Source organism: Phalacrocorax aristotelis, chromosome 7 (genome assembly GCF_949628215.1).
Source record: "Phalacrocorax aristotelis chromosome 7, bGulAri2.1, whole genome shotgun sequence".
In the NCBI taxonomy this organism is placed as follows: domain Eukaryota; kingdom Metazoa; phylum Chordata; class Aves; order Suliformes; family Phalacrocoracidae; genus Phalacrocorax; species Phalacrocorax aristotelis.
The window spans coordinates 44459436-44476745 of NC_134282.1; the positions used below are offsets into that span (position 1 = coordinate 44459436).

Consider the following 17310-nt stretch of genomic DNA (forward strand, 5'->3'; position numbering starts at 1 on the left):
ACGGGGGGAGAGTAAAGAGGTTTTTTACCTCCTGCGTCCTACAATTATTTTAGTATAATTAGGGGGAGGGTACAGGATTTTGTACACGAAGACGTTCTGTTGCTACACAGTACATACTGCAAGACAGTGAATGCTATATACATACACCAATGGCACAGAACGAGTGTATGCAATCTGTAAAACTAGTTGCACATAAACAATGCTTAGTTCATACTAATTTTTTAGTATTAGAATATCCAATGATAAAATAGCATCATTACAAGTATTGTATACTCATTTTCACATTATACATTTTCTTACAGGCACGTATGTATGTACAGTGGCTATTTCCATAACCAGCTCTATGTTCCAAAACAGCCCTTCTAAATTAAGAGAGATTCTGGAAAGATCTGTTTATTGCTGAATTTGACTCAGTATTTCTTCAGTGCAGCTGCAGATGTGATCGGCAGCGCTGAGTCCAGTAGTTCTCCACAGCTCGTCCAAAAAGTCAAGATGATAGCAATGTGAATCCAGCTTTGCCACTGTCCTTCAAAAAAACCAGAGTAGCAATTCATGTCCATAGGGTCATTCCAAGGTCATAAGCTGGGACTACAGTAAAGCTGCTGCTGTCATTTTAGGACTGGTTGGGCAAAACATACACAAGAAGTGCATAATGAGTAAGGATTTTCCAGTTTAAAAAAAAAAAAAAAGAATTTTACTACACGAGAAATGAAGGGGTGAAAAGACAAAGCAATAAATCACAAGATACTGTTCAAAACAATTTTTCCATATACAGAGTACTTATTCCACTTGATGCTTTGTTTAGCTTTTTCCTCGTAATTACGTTCTGCCAATAACAATGCAGAGAAAACAGCTTTTCCGGTACCTCTCCAACAAGTTAGTTTTCTTTTTACACATTCATGTGATTTCACAGAATTTTTTAACTGCCACCACTAGTGAGCTGAAGTCCACTGATATGCTGACATATTTGAGATGATCATGTGAAATTATGTATAAAATATTATTTCTGGTATCTGTCCATCTTCTATTGATGTACCGTTGTTGTTACCTGGTGAACTATAAAAGACAAAGCATGTTTTGCTAGCCGTAGGAGATTCGTGGATCACCTTCTTTAAACCTTTTGTTCCATAGTGGGAATCAGGACCCTGAAAAACAGAAGATATTAGCAACTGAATGGAAATGGGCAGCAAGACCCATAAAATGTTGAGCTTCAAACACTACTGACTTAGGTTATTTTAACAGTATAACATTTCTGTACCCACATCATGTAAGTTATATACAAAAATCACAGACAGCAGAAGCAAGCGTCCTATGTCTAAATAATAACAACAAAAATAAAGGTTCTCTGACAGCAGACCCACTTGATTTTATCCAACTAGTAATGAATAAATATTTTCTTATTTCTTCTTGTCATACAGGTTGTCTGCATTCTCACTTAGTTTCCTGCCTCAGCTTCTTTTAACATGCACTATTTTTTTTTTTTCAAACCCAGTCAACTTTGACTTCTGTATAGTGAATTATATTTAAAAGAGGATGATTGAGAACACACTGAATAAATAAGTTTGTTTGTAACACTAAGGGGAGACTTTCCTAGAACAAGTAGTTATTTCCTATATTTTAGCACTAGTATAAGAAGTGATAAAAGAAAGCTTTGTTTTCTTGACTCTAGCAAGTGGTTAGACCATACTTGATAAAAGAAATAAAACTTGATTTTTTGATAGTGTGTTGCCAGATTAAATATTCTGGAGAGTGCTTTTGCCCACAGAGAACCGGTGATTTCCACGAGGACTCATTCTAACTCATACAGCAAGCCAGAAATTGGGAAGGCAATAAGGATCCAGTTATTAATTCTGTGCTGTGGGACAGAAGGGAGGTAGCAGTATTAAAAAGTTACTGTGGAGATTAACTATGGCCTTCTTTAGCACTAAACTTAGAATAAATTCAAGATCCAGAAGTCACTTTGCTATCAGAAGACAGAAAAAAGAACAACTCCTGCATCAAAATAACGTTTTCTTCTGTACTGTTAGGCATTCTTACTTTCAACGTTGCACAAGCTGTGTAGCAAACCGTTGGCAAAATCTCTATTGGTTCTTTGAACATAACTCTGAATGTACTGGCCGTTCCATCACAGCTAAATCCAGTATCGTTTTGTCCTAGTGTTTGATTCTTCTCATAATCAATTATCTGTACAAAAACATGAAAATATTTTTAGGTTTACAAGCTTGAAAAAGATTCTTATTGTATGTATATTACAAGATTACAAGCAAACACTTGCCTACTCCACCCAGTTTAATTGCAAGGATAGCGCAATCTCAGAACTGGAAAATAGGCGTAATTTCCTGATACCATTAGGGTTGACCCAGCAGTGTGCTGAACAATGGCTTGTGAGTTTTACACAGGCTGTCTGATCTGTGGGCTAGATTTCAACACTGCTCCAACCAGGTTACAGTCTTGGCTTGGGAGATGAAGAACAGCTCTTAGACCTTCAGCTTCTGACCTTCATCTGCTATGTATAATCCTGCACTTAGATTTGCTGATCTTCATACACCTACACAGCCCGCATGAGGGAAGCACATTTGCTGGCTGTGGCTGATTTAGAAAACAAGTATTTACAGATAATGTAAGCAGTCAATGATACATTCTTAAAAGAAAACAGGAACTTGTACTGCTATATTTTATACAATTTATTTCTATCCTAGATTCAGTATAAAAATTACACTCAGGCTACGTATTATTTCTTTTGCCTTCAATTTTAGTGGCAAATAGGAATCACTAGCCAAGATGTAGTGATAGCTGATACCTCACTTCTCATTTTGGATAGCAATCCTGATCCATGCTGCCCAACACCTCTTGCAGAAGTTGGATATCAGAGCTTTAGAGTAACACGAACACCTTTCACAATTACTGCACTAACAAAGATCCTATCGATTTTAGTATTTTATTATTAAACTGCCATGTAAATTTTAATATTGCACAAATGAGATGAAGCCCTATTCTAGGCAAAATGTGCTCTAAGTATTTTTCCCAGCCACAATCAATAGAAATATTAACAATTATAATGCTGAAGTCCTAAGCCCCTTTCACATAAAAGATGTATTTGCAATACACATTATCACTATTTTAAGACAAGTATTAAATGTTTAACACTCTGGAGCTCTGCTAGTACTTATGCAGGCCCAAGAAGAAAGGTAGAGACATGGGACTTAAATACCTGTCTGTAAAGATTGTAACAAGAAAGTTTCAGATTCGGGAATTGGGGATACTTCCAGAATAAAGAGAACTTGTGTAAGATGGATGGCCTTCCTCTGAACCATAAAGGTACGTTAGCCTTTCAGTTTGGATCACAAGCATGTTTTTCAAGTGAATCTCTTCATCATTCCCACACTATGCTTTCATTTGCCTTGCAAGAACTAAATTCTTTTCAGATTAAATAAATCCAGCAAACCTGCTGAGGGAGCACACTAAATGCTCTCATCTGCTAACAGGAATTTAGGCGAGAGGATCAAACAAGGCTTAATGCAAAGTAAAAACCCCCAGATATGTATAGTATATCTGCTAGGTCCTCAGTACCAACTCTCTTGTTCTAAAGATCTGGTCTAGGACACTACGCTACTCGTTTACACAGAAGTATAGTCCGAGAAAACCAAATGATGGCACTTCAAATTGAGGAATTTGCAAGCGAGCTTTTAAACTGAGGAAGGTGGAAAAGCCAACAAATTCCTTCAAAACCTCATTCCAGATACATTCTCTTTGGAACATCGTAAGAGGAAAGACACAACATTTTTTTTTTCTTAAGGATAGGAATTTTTTGTCTGTCTTTTAAGTACAGAATGGTCAGAGAATAGTGAACATCAAAGAGGAAACAGAAGACAAATAAACTGTCATTTCAATAGGATGCCCAGAAATGAACCAAAACAGCAGTTCCAGCACATGCTAAAGTCTATGAACGGAATTTCTGTCCCTAAATGAAGTCACAGATTTTCTTTCACAAAATTTCCCAGGCACCTGATAAATCAATGTGATGTGACAGGTTATTGACATTACCCAGTTATGAAATATGCAGCAGAGTGAAACTGTGCCACTCACAGAATGCTAATACCTTGTTAGAAAGCTTAAAATCAAATCAAAACCGATTTCAACAAGAAAGAAAATTCAAAAGGACTGACTTTCCACACTTAAAAAGGAAAAAACGTAGTGCTGGATCAATATTGCTAGAAGACAATCCTGACCACAAGATGCTAAGAGAGATCAATCAGGCTACAAAAGTAGGAAATACAATTTTAGTGGTGTATTTATTCCATTACCCACTCAGACCAGGCAAGTGTCATATCAGGACATGAAGCAGGGGTGACATTTTTAGATGCTATCACTGACCATTTCATGAGCTTGCTAACCAATTGCTCAGTAGGAAGAAACGCAACCCTTGATTTGGTACTGAGTGATGAGCAGGATCAGATTCAAAATTTCATAATGGAAACACTATGTAACAGTGTCCATAATATACTTAGAGTCAACGCTCCCATGTGAACAACAAAGGCAAATCCACCACAGCTGTGCTAAATTTCAAGAGGAAAATGAGTGACCTTGTTCAAAAGCAGCTAAAATGAGCAATTAAGAAAATAAAATCCTTACAAGAAGCATGCAGGCTACTGTAAGACATCACGTGCCCAAGTGCAGTATTGGTACATATTGCCTATTTGGAAAGGCTTGAGAAAAGGGGGAAAAAGTTGGGATTGCTGATTAAAAAAAGGCTATTACCGGAAATAAACAAACCAAAAAGGGCATCCTATAGAAATATGAAGGTGTATCCAGATTAAAATAGAAAGTTTGAAACTGATAGATCAAAATGTAAAAAATGCAATTAAGCAGGCCAAAAGAAGGTTTAGGAACAGCTATCTGAAAGCATCAAAACCAATGTTAAATCATTCTTTCAGCACAGCAGTAGCAAAAAGCCCTATAGACTCTCCGGTGGGCTGAACAGCTTGAAGATATAAAGTGAGTAGCAGCAGGATAAGGTCTTCACATAAGAGCCTGGAGAACAGCAATATAAATAAATTTATGAGCAGAAGAAATTGGGGAGATTCCCATGCTGGGACAATGTTTTCAGCAAACCTAAAATCGAAGTAACTTTACAGAAGAAGTTATAGTAACAGCAACGTCAACATTCTGTCTAAGACTGAATCAGCAGCAAGACAGACAATCTTTCCAAAATGTTCTGGGCAAGGATAAGCCTCTAAGCCCCCATACGTGTAACAGGCAAGCTAAGAGTGTAATGAATACCCATCGGGCCAGACAAATGGTCAAATACGCTATGACAGTGGCAAGAGAAGATGTTGCTGCTGAGGGTTAGCAAACAAGTCTGGGCTCTGCTGTCTGTTCCCTCCACAACCACAACTGTTCTACTAGGGGTGCCACAGTGCATATCCCCCTTCTATTCCTTCTGGAATCTTCTAATGGATTTGCTGTTGATGAATGAACATGTTCAAATATCACCAGATTCAAAACAAGATATATGCTTCTTCTGGCATTATGTTTAGTGTCCTCTGTATTGACAAGATAGTGTTACCTGTTTTGATCTTCTGCTAGTATCAGCTAGTTGTAATACTCAGGGGTTGGTGAACAAACAAACAGTTCTGCATTTACCTTATCTATTGCCCTCAATCTTAGAAGCATCGCTCACACCTCCCCAGAGCCCTCTCCCCTACAAATGGAAGAGTCCTAGCCTTCTTGGTCTCTCTCCATAAAGCAGCAGCTCTATCCCCTTAATCGTTTTAGCTACCCTTTTCTCTACCTTCCAATTCTACCGCGTGAGACTGGGAACTACACACAATACTCAAGATGTCAGCATACCTGGCTTTCATAGAACAACACTATGTCACCTTTTATCTTGTTTTCAGTATCTTCCCAGTGACACAGTGGGCTTTTTTAGCAGTCACTACACGTTGTGTCACTGATTTCAGAGAGCTGTTGATGACAAATTCAAGATCTCTTTCCTGAATTACTAGAAACTTTATTAAAGAACAGACTTCGTGCACAACTGAACAGATTACAAAGCTGTGAAATTCCTCTGCAGAAAGCTCACAGGAGTTCAAGGTTAGACCAGACAAGTATCCTGAAGAAAGATTCACCAGGAGCTACTAAATAGAGAAAGAAAATCAGTCTCAGGAAACGCCTATACTGAAAACAACTGAAGGACAGGAGAATATAGCAGAATGGGAGAAGAGTATCACACTGTTCTTATTTTTCCCTAGTCATCTGCTTATGAGCACTGTTGGTGACAAAACAGGTTAGATTCCTGGCCTGTCAGACTGCTCCTACTCAATTCAAATATACACTTAGCCTTTTGCAAGTACTAGAAGTGTAGTTTCTGCATAAGCCTATTTAAACAGAATATACTGTACCTGTATATTAACTTGATAGTCTGTGGGTCCATGAATAGATCCATATAATCCAAATCCCACTATGGAAATTCTTCTGTTAACGGTGAACCTAGTAATACACAAGCCAAGAAAGGAATTTAAACAACTGTGATTGGTATTAACCTTATTCCCAGTGAAGTAGGAAAAAGACTGCCACTGAAGAGTAGGGAAATAAACTGAAAATGACATTACATTTTTTTTCCAATAACACTTCCTATTTAGATTTCAATAGTAAGAAAAATGCTTTGTAAGGTGTCAGCTTTATAGGTTAAAGCTTTGCTAATCCCCCAAGATATTCAGCGTCACTAAACAAAAAATAACCAGATTCTTTGAATATCTCCAAAATAAAAGCAGCTCAAAATTTGCTATTTTAAAAAGGAATATGCAGCTAACACCCAATCACTCTACAATGCACCCAATCCTCCTGAACTTTGACTTTGCTACTTTATATTTTATGTGCGCAACAGCCTAAGTTATTTAAAAGGAGGAAAAGATTAAACATGCCCAAACAAAACCAGCATGTTTGTTACTGTATCTTATGCCAAAAAGCTGAAATTGAGTAATATGTTCCCTTTCTTCCCACACTTCTCTGTCTCTCCACCAAGTAGTTTCAAAACCCATACCTAATCCGATCACTTGTTCCACTGTAGCCCCAGCGACTCTCCACTTGCTGGAACCTGTTAATGCTGCATTCTTTTCCTCTAAGGCAACATCTTGGTCGGTCAATATAATCTACTTTAGGTTTAGGATTGACAGTAAAATGCAGAAAGAGATTTACTACTTCCCGATCTGACAAGATTCCAGACTGAGCAGGGCCTGTGAAAAGAAAAAACTTCTAAGACTTTTCAAAGAATTACTCCAACTGTTGTATTTAAACTACACATTTGCAAACTGAAGATGACAATAATATTTTCCAACAATCAGAGTGTATTCTGCAGAATGTTTTGCTTCCATTTGTGCATCACAACTTTTGTTAGTACGACATTAATAGCAGAATAGTGTTAAGCATCTAAACACTCACAGGTGAGCAGAGCAGAGATATGGTCTAACAGTAAGACAAGAAACCCAAAACTCACCTGCTGCAAACTCTTCAATAGTCATTAATGGAAAACGGATTAATGAAAGAGCTCTTCCAAGGACTTTCTGTTTGTTTCCAAATGTCACAGGCAGCTGTTGTCTTTGACATTCTGCTTCTGCCCAACGAACAACAGCTCCAAAGAGTCTACTTTCTCGAATACTAAGGGTATCTCTTTCTAGAACTGCACATAATGTGTCTAAAAAAAAAAAAAGTTAATGAATTTACATCAGTTTTCATCCAAACCAGTAACAGTGCTACACATTAAGTAGGCTTAAAATGTTAAGCACATAGACACTAAGAACATTCATAATAACCCAACAAAGATAAGACAACTTTTCTTATGTAAAAAGAAATCTTCCAGTGGTGTATAGACTGCAAACTAAGAAACTAATTTTCCTGCTGTGAAGACAGCACATGAACTTTCTTGATTCCCAAGAGTGTGACTGTTTATAATCTAGGTAGTGACGACCAATATCCTGAAGAATTTCCACAGCTAGGGCAAGATCAAAACCGGAAGTGACCAAGCAGTGAATGCACACAACTAAAAAACAAGTTAGTCATGATGATATTGTCATATTCTCACCCGAGTAACCATCTACCAATCTGGATCAACCATAAACACAAGCAGCAGTGGTGCACACAAAACCAGATTAAAGATAAATAAAAGTAATCTTAAATATTGACATATTTGCCACCCACAAAACTTGAAGGTGACATACAGAATGCAAGGCAAGGCACTCTCACATGTTTTACAAAAGCAAGTTTTCCTGTATTTCTTACTTGTTCTGACATTTATTCAATAACAGGTATGCAAAAATTCTCAGTTTATCATAGAACACAAGCCTGGGGCAAAAAAAAAAGTGTTTTCATATTCTGAATCTTCTGTCGTCTTTGGGAATTTTTATATGCCCTGAATTTAAGCAAGGCCTGTTTGCGGTCATAGAAAATACCACATTGGAGCGTCAAAACCAAGTGGGATTTATCAAGAGCAGCGATGAACACTCATAGTACAAATCCCACTGAACACGAGTTAACAATGACTTTAAAATTTCTTTAAGCAGCTGGAATATCTTCCTTCAGTCTGAGTTTTTCACACAGTCTAGTTAAACTGGAGTAAAATCTTAGACACATAGTAACAATGAAGTTAAGTAAGCAAATTTACAACTGCTAGCTTTTCATAAAAGATGAAACACAGAAACCAGCCATTTAGACTTTTTTTTTTTAAACAGATTTAATAAATTGTACCCAATCTATGCAACTCTGAATAGAGAAGTACCATGCAGCAACAAAACAGTGTTACTCCTATTACACATGAAAAGCAGGTGTGGATTCCTCAGGGACGAGGCACAACACTCAGTAAGTGAAAGCTTCGGTGGGACACTGATATTAATCAAATAGGGACCCAATGCAGTGGAACCCTGCTCAGGAGTGAAGCTCAAAGGAATGCACTGCAAGGGTAGATAATAAAACTTGCCCTGATCAACATATCATACATATGCAATGTCCTGTTTTGCTCATTAGCAAATTGCTGATGTAGTGCAGGTGCTACTGTCCAAATTCCAAGATACACAGCTGGCCATCATATCGGTGCCCATGCAAAGGTGGGTGCAGATGAGGGGGGGAAGCGAACTACCCCAAGTTACCGTGACAAGGGGATATGATATGCTTGGAACTCTACACACTCAAATGGGGGAGGTGAATTATCCTGGGTTACCGGAACCGAGCCTTCTTGCACCCTAACTTCCCTTCAGAAGTTTAATGCTTAGGACACACAAGGTAGCTTACCTATATCAATATCAGTAAAGCCTTCTGCACTTATTGCATCCGTAGTACTTTTGTCTATTGTGTCAAGACAAAGACTAGCAAGCTGAGGTTCATCAAACAAACGAGCCTAGAAAGGTAAGGAAATATATCTTAAGCATAAAGTTGTAAACTGCTGATCTTAAAGAGCAAGTATTTCTACTCTAGTATAGATCTAAATTAAAATAGCTTGATTTGTCTAAGTACTCTTTGTGTTTATACCTTAAAGGGTACTTATTCTCAAAGGAGTACAATTAAGGAGAATTCACTACTTTGTAGTTTAGGCAATATAACTAAAAACAAGTACACATCAAATCCGCTATAGTGAATGAAGCACAGTCTTAACAAAGAACAATTAAGAGATTAGTGCAAATACATTGTAGAATAAAGTGGCTCCATTTGAAACATCCCAGTCCATTGCGTATTAAAGAAAAAAAAAAAACAAGCTTCCTCCACATTAATAAGAAACTGAGCCTGTAAAAATTCTAACAGAGCAACAAGACATTTTCATACATAACTTAAGACTATGTGATAGCAAAACCACTGTGAAGTAGTATTTAGTCATTTCCCTCCAAATACTAATTTGCCTAGCAAATCAAAACTAAGCTTAAATTTACCTACTTGAGTAAGCAGCATAAAGGCATTATCTGCTCGGAGGTGCTTTGTTAGAAAATCCACACAATGTGCTTCCAGGGCTGGGACTGCATACTTTTTAGCAGTGTATAAAGTAGTCATGACTGTTTCTGGACCAATTTGAACTTCATCTGAATAAAGAAACCTAGAAATCAATACACAATAGATCATAAAAACGTATCTTGAGGGGGGCAGTCAAACACAACATAACGGTCTCTTTGCATTTAGAAAACAGGTCAATGATTTGCACTGTGAACATGCGACAGTTCACCATGTAGCATTTTTACAAATTAATAAGCTAGTTAAAGGGTCGAAGAAAGAATATTACATTAACCTAATGGCATACATTTGTTTTAAATATGTATTGCTCCCTACGACAGATCTGGCTGTACTAGTTATACATAGCTACCGAACTGTAAACAACAGCTGAGCTGCGGAATTACTTAATGCACAGGCATACACTCTTTTGATTCACTAGGAAGAGCTGTATTTCTAAATATCAATATATAACCCTCTATGGCTACATTACTAAACTTAATTTACTGGCAGTGCACACCAGCTTCCCTGCCATGAGGGGAAGTGTCAAGGACTTATACTGTCGAAGTTACCATTCTGTAGTATTCAGAGGAGAGGAAAGAGAGTAATATTCTAGCAGATGACCTTGACTCTTCTACTCCTGCCATAGCGAATCACTCTGGCTTGTCTCCACTGTTTGAGGCTAGATGATTGGTTGAGATTTTAGCATAAGCTGTGAACCAAAAGACAGAACTCTCCACCAAAAACAGGAAAAACGCCTGAGAAGCTGTTATTCAAGACCAGACAAGATAAGATTTATCTTACAGTACTGTATGGAAAAGATGACTCTTCAAAAATAACTCTTCTTACAGGTGACATTGAAAATAATCAGCAATATTTCATCAGTTTTTCAGATAATAATCAAGAATACCCTGTGATTTGCAAAAATAAATTCATGGTACACAACCCCCAACCTCATCACTCCTCCCCACCCCCAGCACACAGATGATTCTACATGATAAACAAGGGCACTCTAGTAAATGAAGGAATGAAGACCTACGCAATGAAGATGATGCCCTTCCTTATTTCTCAGGATTTTTTTGTTCAGGACCTTCTAGAAATGATTGGCAAGCAACAAGTAGAGACAGAGGGTGTGTTTAGAAGAGATTTTAATGTAATAACAACTAGTTTGTTTTTATCAGAAGAAAACTGTGAAATTACTGGACTCAAACTTGTTTGCAACATGGGGCGATCTAAGCAATAGAAACCTATAAATCAAGTTTCAACAGAAGTTTTTCACTGTTTATATTTCTTATATTCCAAGAAAACTCTAATTCTCAGTAATTGCTAACACACAATTAAATATGACCTTCAACATTAAATTTTCTGCCACTTACCAACAGGTACATATCTACCATTACAATACTTCAATCCATTGAAATGGCCAGCTTTCATACCAGTTAGGAAATGTGAATGATGCTCTAGATTAATTCTTTAAACTCGATTTACATCAAACAGCTTTCAGAAATAATGAATTTAATTAAATGCTAATGTTTTTATTAGTAAAAGTTTTGTACAGTTCATTTGGAACTGATTTATGAAAGCTGTGAACTATTATCTGTTGATAAAAATATTGGGCTGACTTGCCAGTCACTACCACTGACAAATTTACTTTTAAGAAACTAATATCTCATATGTACATTTTTGTATACCAAATTGACAAGTAGTTCATTAAAGAACTAGCACAGTGTTTAGATTTTGGTTTTACATTTAAAAAAAAAAAAAATCTGTTTCAAAATGCTCTAACCTTCCTTATATGACTTCATAGGAGCTTAGAGTCCAAATCACATAAGAGTTGAACATTAACAGGCCGTAAAAAAAGCACCACTACCATGCAAACTACATTATAAATTTTACCTAATCCTAAAAAAAACACCAAAAACATTTCACCAAGTTGTTTTTGGAACATGATTTTGATTTTATTCTTTAAGTGTGTCCCACCTGAAGCTACTGAACTGACCCACCAGAGAAGCTTATCTGGCTTGTGGTTCACTTTCTAATACACCTTCTTAAAAATCAGGGCGCGGTTCCAAATCTCTCTTTTCTGACCCTTGCTTTTCCAGGAATTTTGCAGGCTTTTTCCTCATATGATCAGAAACCAATTACATGGCCAAATGACAGGAATTCAAATACACATGCAGGTTTTTCATTCATGTGAGATCTGTGAGCTACAGGATGCTTTTTCATCCCATGAAGTGCACATCTGAGGCTCTATGCTCCAGTCCCTCTCCTGCAGTATGGCAGGATATACATTAAGAGACACCCCTCAACTACAAGTGTGTCAATGACAAACCGACAGGACTTAAGTGATTAAAGTTCTGACAACTAAAATTTGCAAAGCATCTCAAGCTCACCCTGTTGACATCGTTACCTGTTTCTACACATCAATCACCACAAAACATAGCAACTCATAGTCCCAGAACATGCAATATAGTTACATTGTTTGAAACTGAGAAAACTCATGGCAAGTGTCCAAACACACTAAGGAAGTAACATTGTCAGTTTTTTCTGTATAGTATTTCAAGTTTTTGACAATGCCAATACTTTTCTGGGGTTTTCAAAGCCAAACAGTAGTCTTTTGCAAATACTAAAATGTGCATTTATAAAGTTAAAAGGTGTCTGTAAAGAACTATGAAAAATGGTAATAAACTACATGGTTCTAGGATGTTGTATAATCCTATTTCCCTGAAGTATACGGATGGATGATCATGATGCATTCATCTACTCTAGGTGTGCCTTCTCTCTAAAAATCCCTCTGCTTATGTGCGAAGAGCTCTGACTGTATTAACTCTTCCGTTTGTGGCACGCCTGAGCTAGCACACCTTAATGTTTATACCACTGCTCCTCCTCCACTGAACTCAGTTGGGCTCAAGATCACTTATCCTTCCCCCTTGCCTTCTTCCGTCCTCCCCTTCAAGAGACTTATAGAAGTAAGCTGCTCTTTAGACACTGAATGACTTTATTGTCATCCAGGATAGGGGGATGTATGTGCATAGTGGAAGAACACTTTTAGTAACAAGAACAATTTTTCCAAGTGACCGCTCAATCATTCACTTTACATCAGCCTCTCACACATTTTATACCACTTTTCTTTACTCTCAGGTTAGCACTTCTTTGTCACCTAGTCGTACCACCTTCCCAATAGCTGAAATACTTTCATCACTCTAAAAGCATACAGGAATCTTTCTGCAATAAGCACTACTGCCCCTCTATTTACTGCCTGCCAAAGTGCTCTGCAAAGACACTTGGAGATGGACTGCTAAATTTGTGCCATGTCGTCACTTTCCTTTATACTATGATTAAAGGACAAGTTAAAATTACCGTAAATTGTGAATGAAATTTTTAAAAAAGTCTTACAGCTATTTAACTGGGAAGCAGATTCAAACTTTGTGACTTTGATATAATTTCTGTTCTTCAGTAGTTTGACAGGTAAATCCTTAAGTACTCAGCTGCTTTAAAAAAAAAAGCCTCTGGCTCATGTTCGAAAACTCTTCAGGCAAGAGGAATACTGGATGATAAGCCAAAACACACACCACAGTAATTTCTAAGCCCTTGAGCTCAGCCAATTATTTTCTAAGAAAGTTCTCTCCCCTTCCCCAGCCAATTTTCAAATCTTTACAGTTAAGACTTTAGCCCACAGACAAGGAGGACTTTCTCTAGGGGAAAAAAGAAACCCTAAAGCACATTACTGGAATTACAGTGGTACTATCAATTAAAGTTTCAGTTCATTATTTTTAAATATTTTAACTCTACAAATTTATTATTTTAGAGGCCCCTGTCAGAAAAGGGTAGCAACTGCAGCTGATTTCTAAATTATGTACAAACATATCCAAAAGAAAAATAAAAAATACAGACATCACATTCACTTGGTGACTATCCGGTGTTTAAATTGTTCAATTTCTAACTACTTTTTTCTTCCCCATAAACATAATTTTTGAACTACCTCCTATTTTGTGACAAAATACTAACACTGATGAAAGTTTATGTCATAGGACAGAGAAATGACACCCCGTCTCACTGGACAGCTACAGATTTAATGAGTTTTTTAAGAGAATCAGAAAAGTTTTCATTAAAAAAAATCTTTTCCTTTGGCTTAAATTTACAAGACGTCTTTATCAGTAGATCTTTATAAAACACATCAACTACAGATAGGACCTAACAAACCACTTGAGTAAATAAAATGGAAACTAGCTGCGGAACATTTAATAATTAGTAAATTATCCCTAAAAGTTTTTGCATCACTTAAACATTTCCTTTACCTTGATGTTCATTTGCTATGTGTATTCAAATAACCCAACTTAATTTCTAGCCATACACCTCAAACTGGTGTTTGCTATGATTAAAGAAAGGTCCTATAAAAGGGAACCATCATTATCTGACCAACTTACTAATGATAGAAAAAAGAGGCCAACAGTGCAAGGTATAATTCTTGCCTTTTCTGGCCAACACCAGGAAAAAAAACCCACAAAAAACCAAAACACAAAACAAGTTGTCTTACAGTTGGTATACTTTAAAAACAGTCTATATGAACATGGAAGAAGTCCAGTACTGCTCTGTATTAAAGAAGTTCTCCTTAGATATGTTTTTAACAAGGTGTTGTAAGTTATATTTATTCCAACATAACCTCAAAATATATTGACAATATGAAAGATCATAAAAAGCTGCCATGTATTTCATACCAAAGAAGACATCAAACCTGAAATGTTTCAATAGTTCATCACTTTGGTGATATTTAGACCAGATGCAAGTATAATCAGTTTACTTGCATAAGTGCCATGGCCATTACATACCAGCAGCTCTACCAACACTACATGGCTTTTGTTTGCTTCTAACAACATCTCTTCATTCCGTTCTACAGTTTTCAAAGACCATCCTTCTTATCTTTACTTAGAACTCTCCTGTTTCTGTGTTTATATTTTTATCCAGACAAACTTCTCTCATTATATCCACTTTTCACTGTCCAGTGTTTTTTCCCCCACATATGTACAAACACATACATGTGCACGCTCATTTACTTTTAACCTTTGAAACCATTTTGCTTGAAAGGCCTTCCCATTATCTCCCACTCCGCTACACAAACTCTTCACTTGCCACTCCCTCTTTGCTAAGAATCCACAAAATAAATACAGTTAATTTGCAAACAGAGAAATATTGCTGCTGCATGGTGGTTTGGTGGGATTGAGGTTTTGTGTTTGTTTTGGTTTTTTCCTCCCAATTCAGTTACTGCAACTCCTGTGCCCAAGATTATTAAAAGGACTAGGTGACTTGCTCTCACTGTTCTTATCTGTTAGGCCTCAAAACAAAGACAAAGTTGCTAACACTTTGGAGCTTTTCCCATTACAGAAAGCCCCGCAACTCTATGTATTTATTTCCAGGCAATAGTATTACTTGTTTCCCAAATGTTCATTACAGAAATCTGTTTCGTGTATTTTACAGAGGTTTTGCCTAGCAGACGAGTTTGAGAAAAAACTTAAGGTTAAGCAGTTTAATCATATTACTGCACCACAGCCTGATGCACAAAGAAATTATCAGTAATTGTTTCTATGAACACCATAAATTTTATTTACCACCATCTAAGTAAAGACTGGTGGTAAAAAGAAACGGTAGGTAAACTCATCAGTTTTGTGAGCATGAGAAGTAGCAGATCCTGTTCTGCCCGAATTAGAAGTTACTAACCCATTTTACATACTTCTTGCCATCGCTGCACTCATGGTCTCACTTGGGTGGTTTGCGTGCAAAAATCAGTTGATTACTGCCTTCTGCTGCTGCACATTCACTCTCCACCCAAAAGTATCTGAAGTAAGGGTGATTGCAATGGGTAATTGTAATTTTTTTTTACCATTTACTCTGGTAAAAAGATACAACAATTTATTACCACTGATCAAAGAGGAAAGTGAACATAACATTAATAAAATTTCAAAGTGACTATCAAATGAAATTAAAAGCTTGGTACAAAAGCCTCTGTCCCTCCCTGGCCATTATTGGAAGGTGGATGGGTAGCTGCAACCCTCAGAGGAACCACTAATTCCCATCGTCTCAGCTACAAAAAACCCCAAACGGAATCAAAAAGCCAAACCAGACACCCACCGCTATCAAAGTACTTTTCTGAACGGACAATTAGCTGCCCTAAAATTAGGGCACTTCTCTGGGGGAAAGGATGCAGGGGAAAGAGCAGGAAGGAACCAAAACGTGCTGGCGGGCCGGTTTGACCTTGCGTGCCAGCCCACAAGGTGGTTACGGGTTTTCTCGGCATCTTCCCCCACGGACACGGCGGCCCGGGGGGCGGCGTGGGTCTTGAGGGACAGGAGCCAGGAGGGGCCACGGGGCGAGCAAATGCCCCGACCCCCGCCCCGCCGCTCGGTGCCCCCGGCCCAGGAGCCCCCCCGGAGGCCTGACCTGAGGAGCGCCAGGAAGGCGGCGGGCTCCACGTCGGGCAGCTCGATCTCGGCCGAGGTGGTGGCCATACCGCCGTTAAACATCGCGTCGAAGACGGCGCTGCCGGCCGCAAGGACGAAACGGTGGGCGGGGATGCGCTGCTGGCCAGGCCCGGGGGGCGCCCCCCCGCCGCTGCCGCGGGGGCTGCCCTTCCCCACCACGAAGTGTACGTCGCTGAGGAGCTCGTTGGAGAAGAGGAAGGCGAAGCGCTCCCGCAGCGAGCCCTTGGTGGCCTGCCAGTTGTACAGCGGCTCCCGCTGCAACACCGCGCCAGCCTCCGCGGTGGTGGCGGCGGGCGTCTCCACGGGCGCACCCGAGCCGCCGCCGGCGGCCGCCATCGCCGCCCTGAGGGGCCGGGCCGGGCCGGGCCGGGCCTGGCCGCTCCGTCCGCCGGCGGCACACGACTTCTCGCGACGCGCCCCGGCCTCAGCCGGCCGCCGTCCCTGCCCCGCGCATGCGCATGCACCTCCACCTCGCGCACGCTCGCGGGCGGCGGGCGAAGCCGCGGCGGCCCGCTTGTCTTTCCCAGCGGCTGCGCGCGTGGGTGGCTGTGGGGCCACGCGGGAGGGCGCGGGCTACCATGCGCGGGCCGGGTCCGTCAGGCCCAGTTTTGGGTCCGTGTCACTCGTTGGTTTGGCAGAGGCGTCTGGTACCCGCGTGTGCAGTGGGGAGTGCACTTCCAGAGCCGCCAAGAGAGAAAAACTAGACGTGCAAAGCACAGAGCACTGCGGCAGCCACCGAAATTTATGTCGTTGCGTGTGAGAATGAATCGTAGAATCATTAAGGATGGAAAAGACCTCTAGGTTCGTCAAGTCCAACCATCAACCCAACAGCACCATGCTTCCTAAACCATGTCCCCAAGTGCCACAT

The 17310-nt window shown here is 39.3% G+C and overlaps 1 protein-coding gene across 1 annotated transcript; it reads right to left on the minus strand.

Moving 5' to 3' along the window:
- Positions 1–203: 203 nt before the first annotated feature.
- Positions 204–16914, minus strand: BTBD1 (BTB domain containing 1). The gene is made up of 8 exons (XM_075100489.1): positions 16402–16914; positions 9919–10075; positions 9283–9388; positions 7496–7693; positions 7043–7235; positions 6402–6489; positions 2038–2184; positions 204–1145 (listed from the first exon to the last, which is right to left on the minus strand). The coding sequence occupies exons 1-8, from the start codon at positions 16776–16778 to the stop codon at positions 987–989; spliced, it is 1425 nt and encodes a 474-aa protein (XP_074956590.1). The 5' UTR covers positions 16779–16914; the 3' UTR covers positions 204–986.
- Positions 16915–17310: the final 396 nt, after the last annotated feature.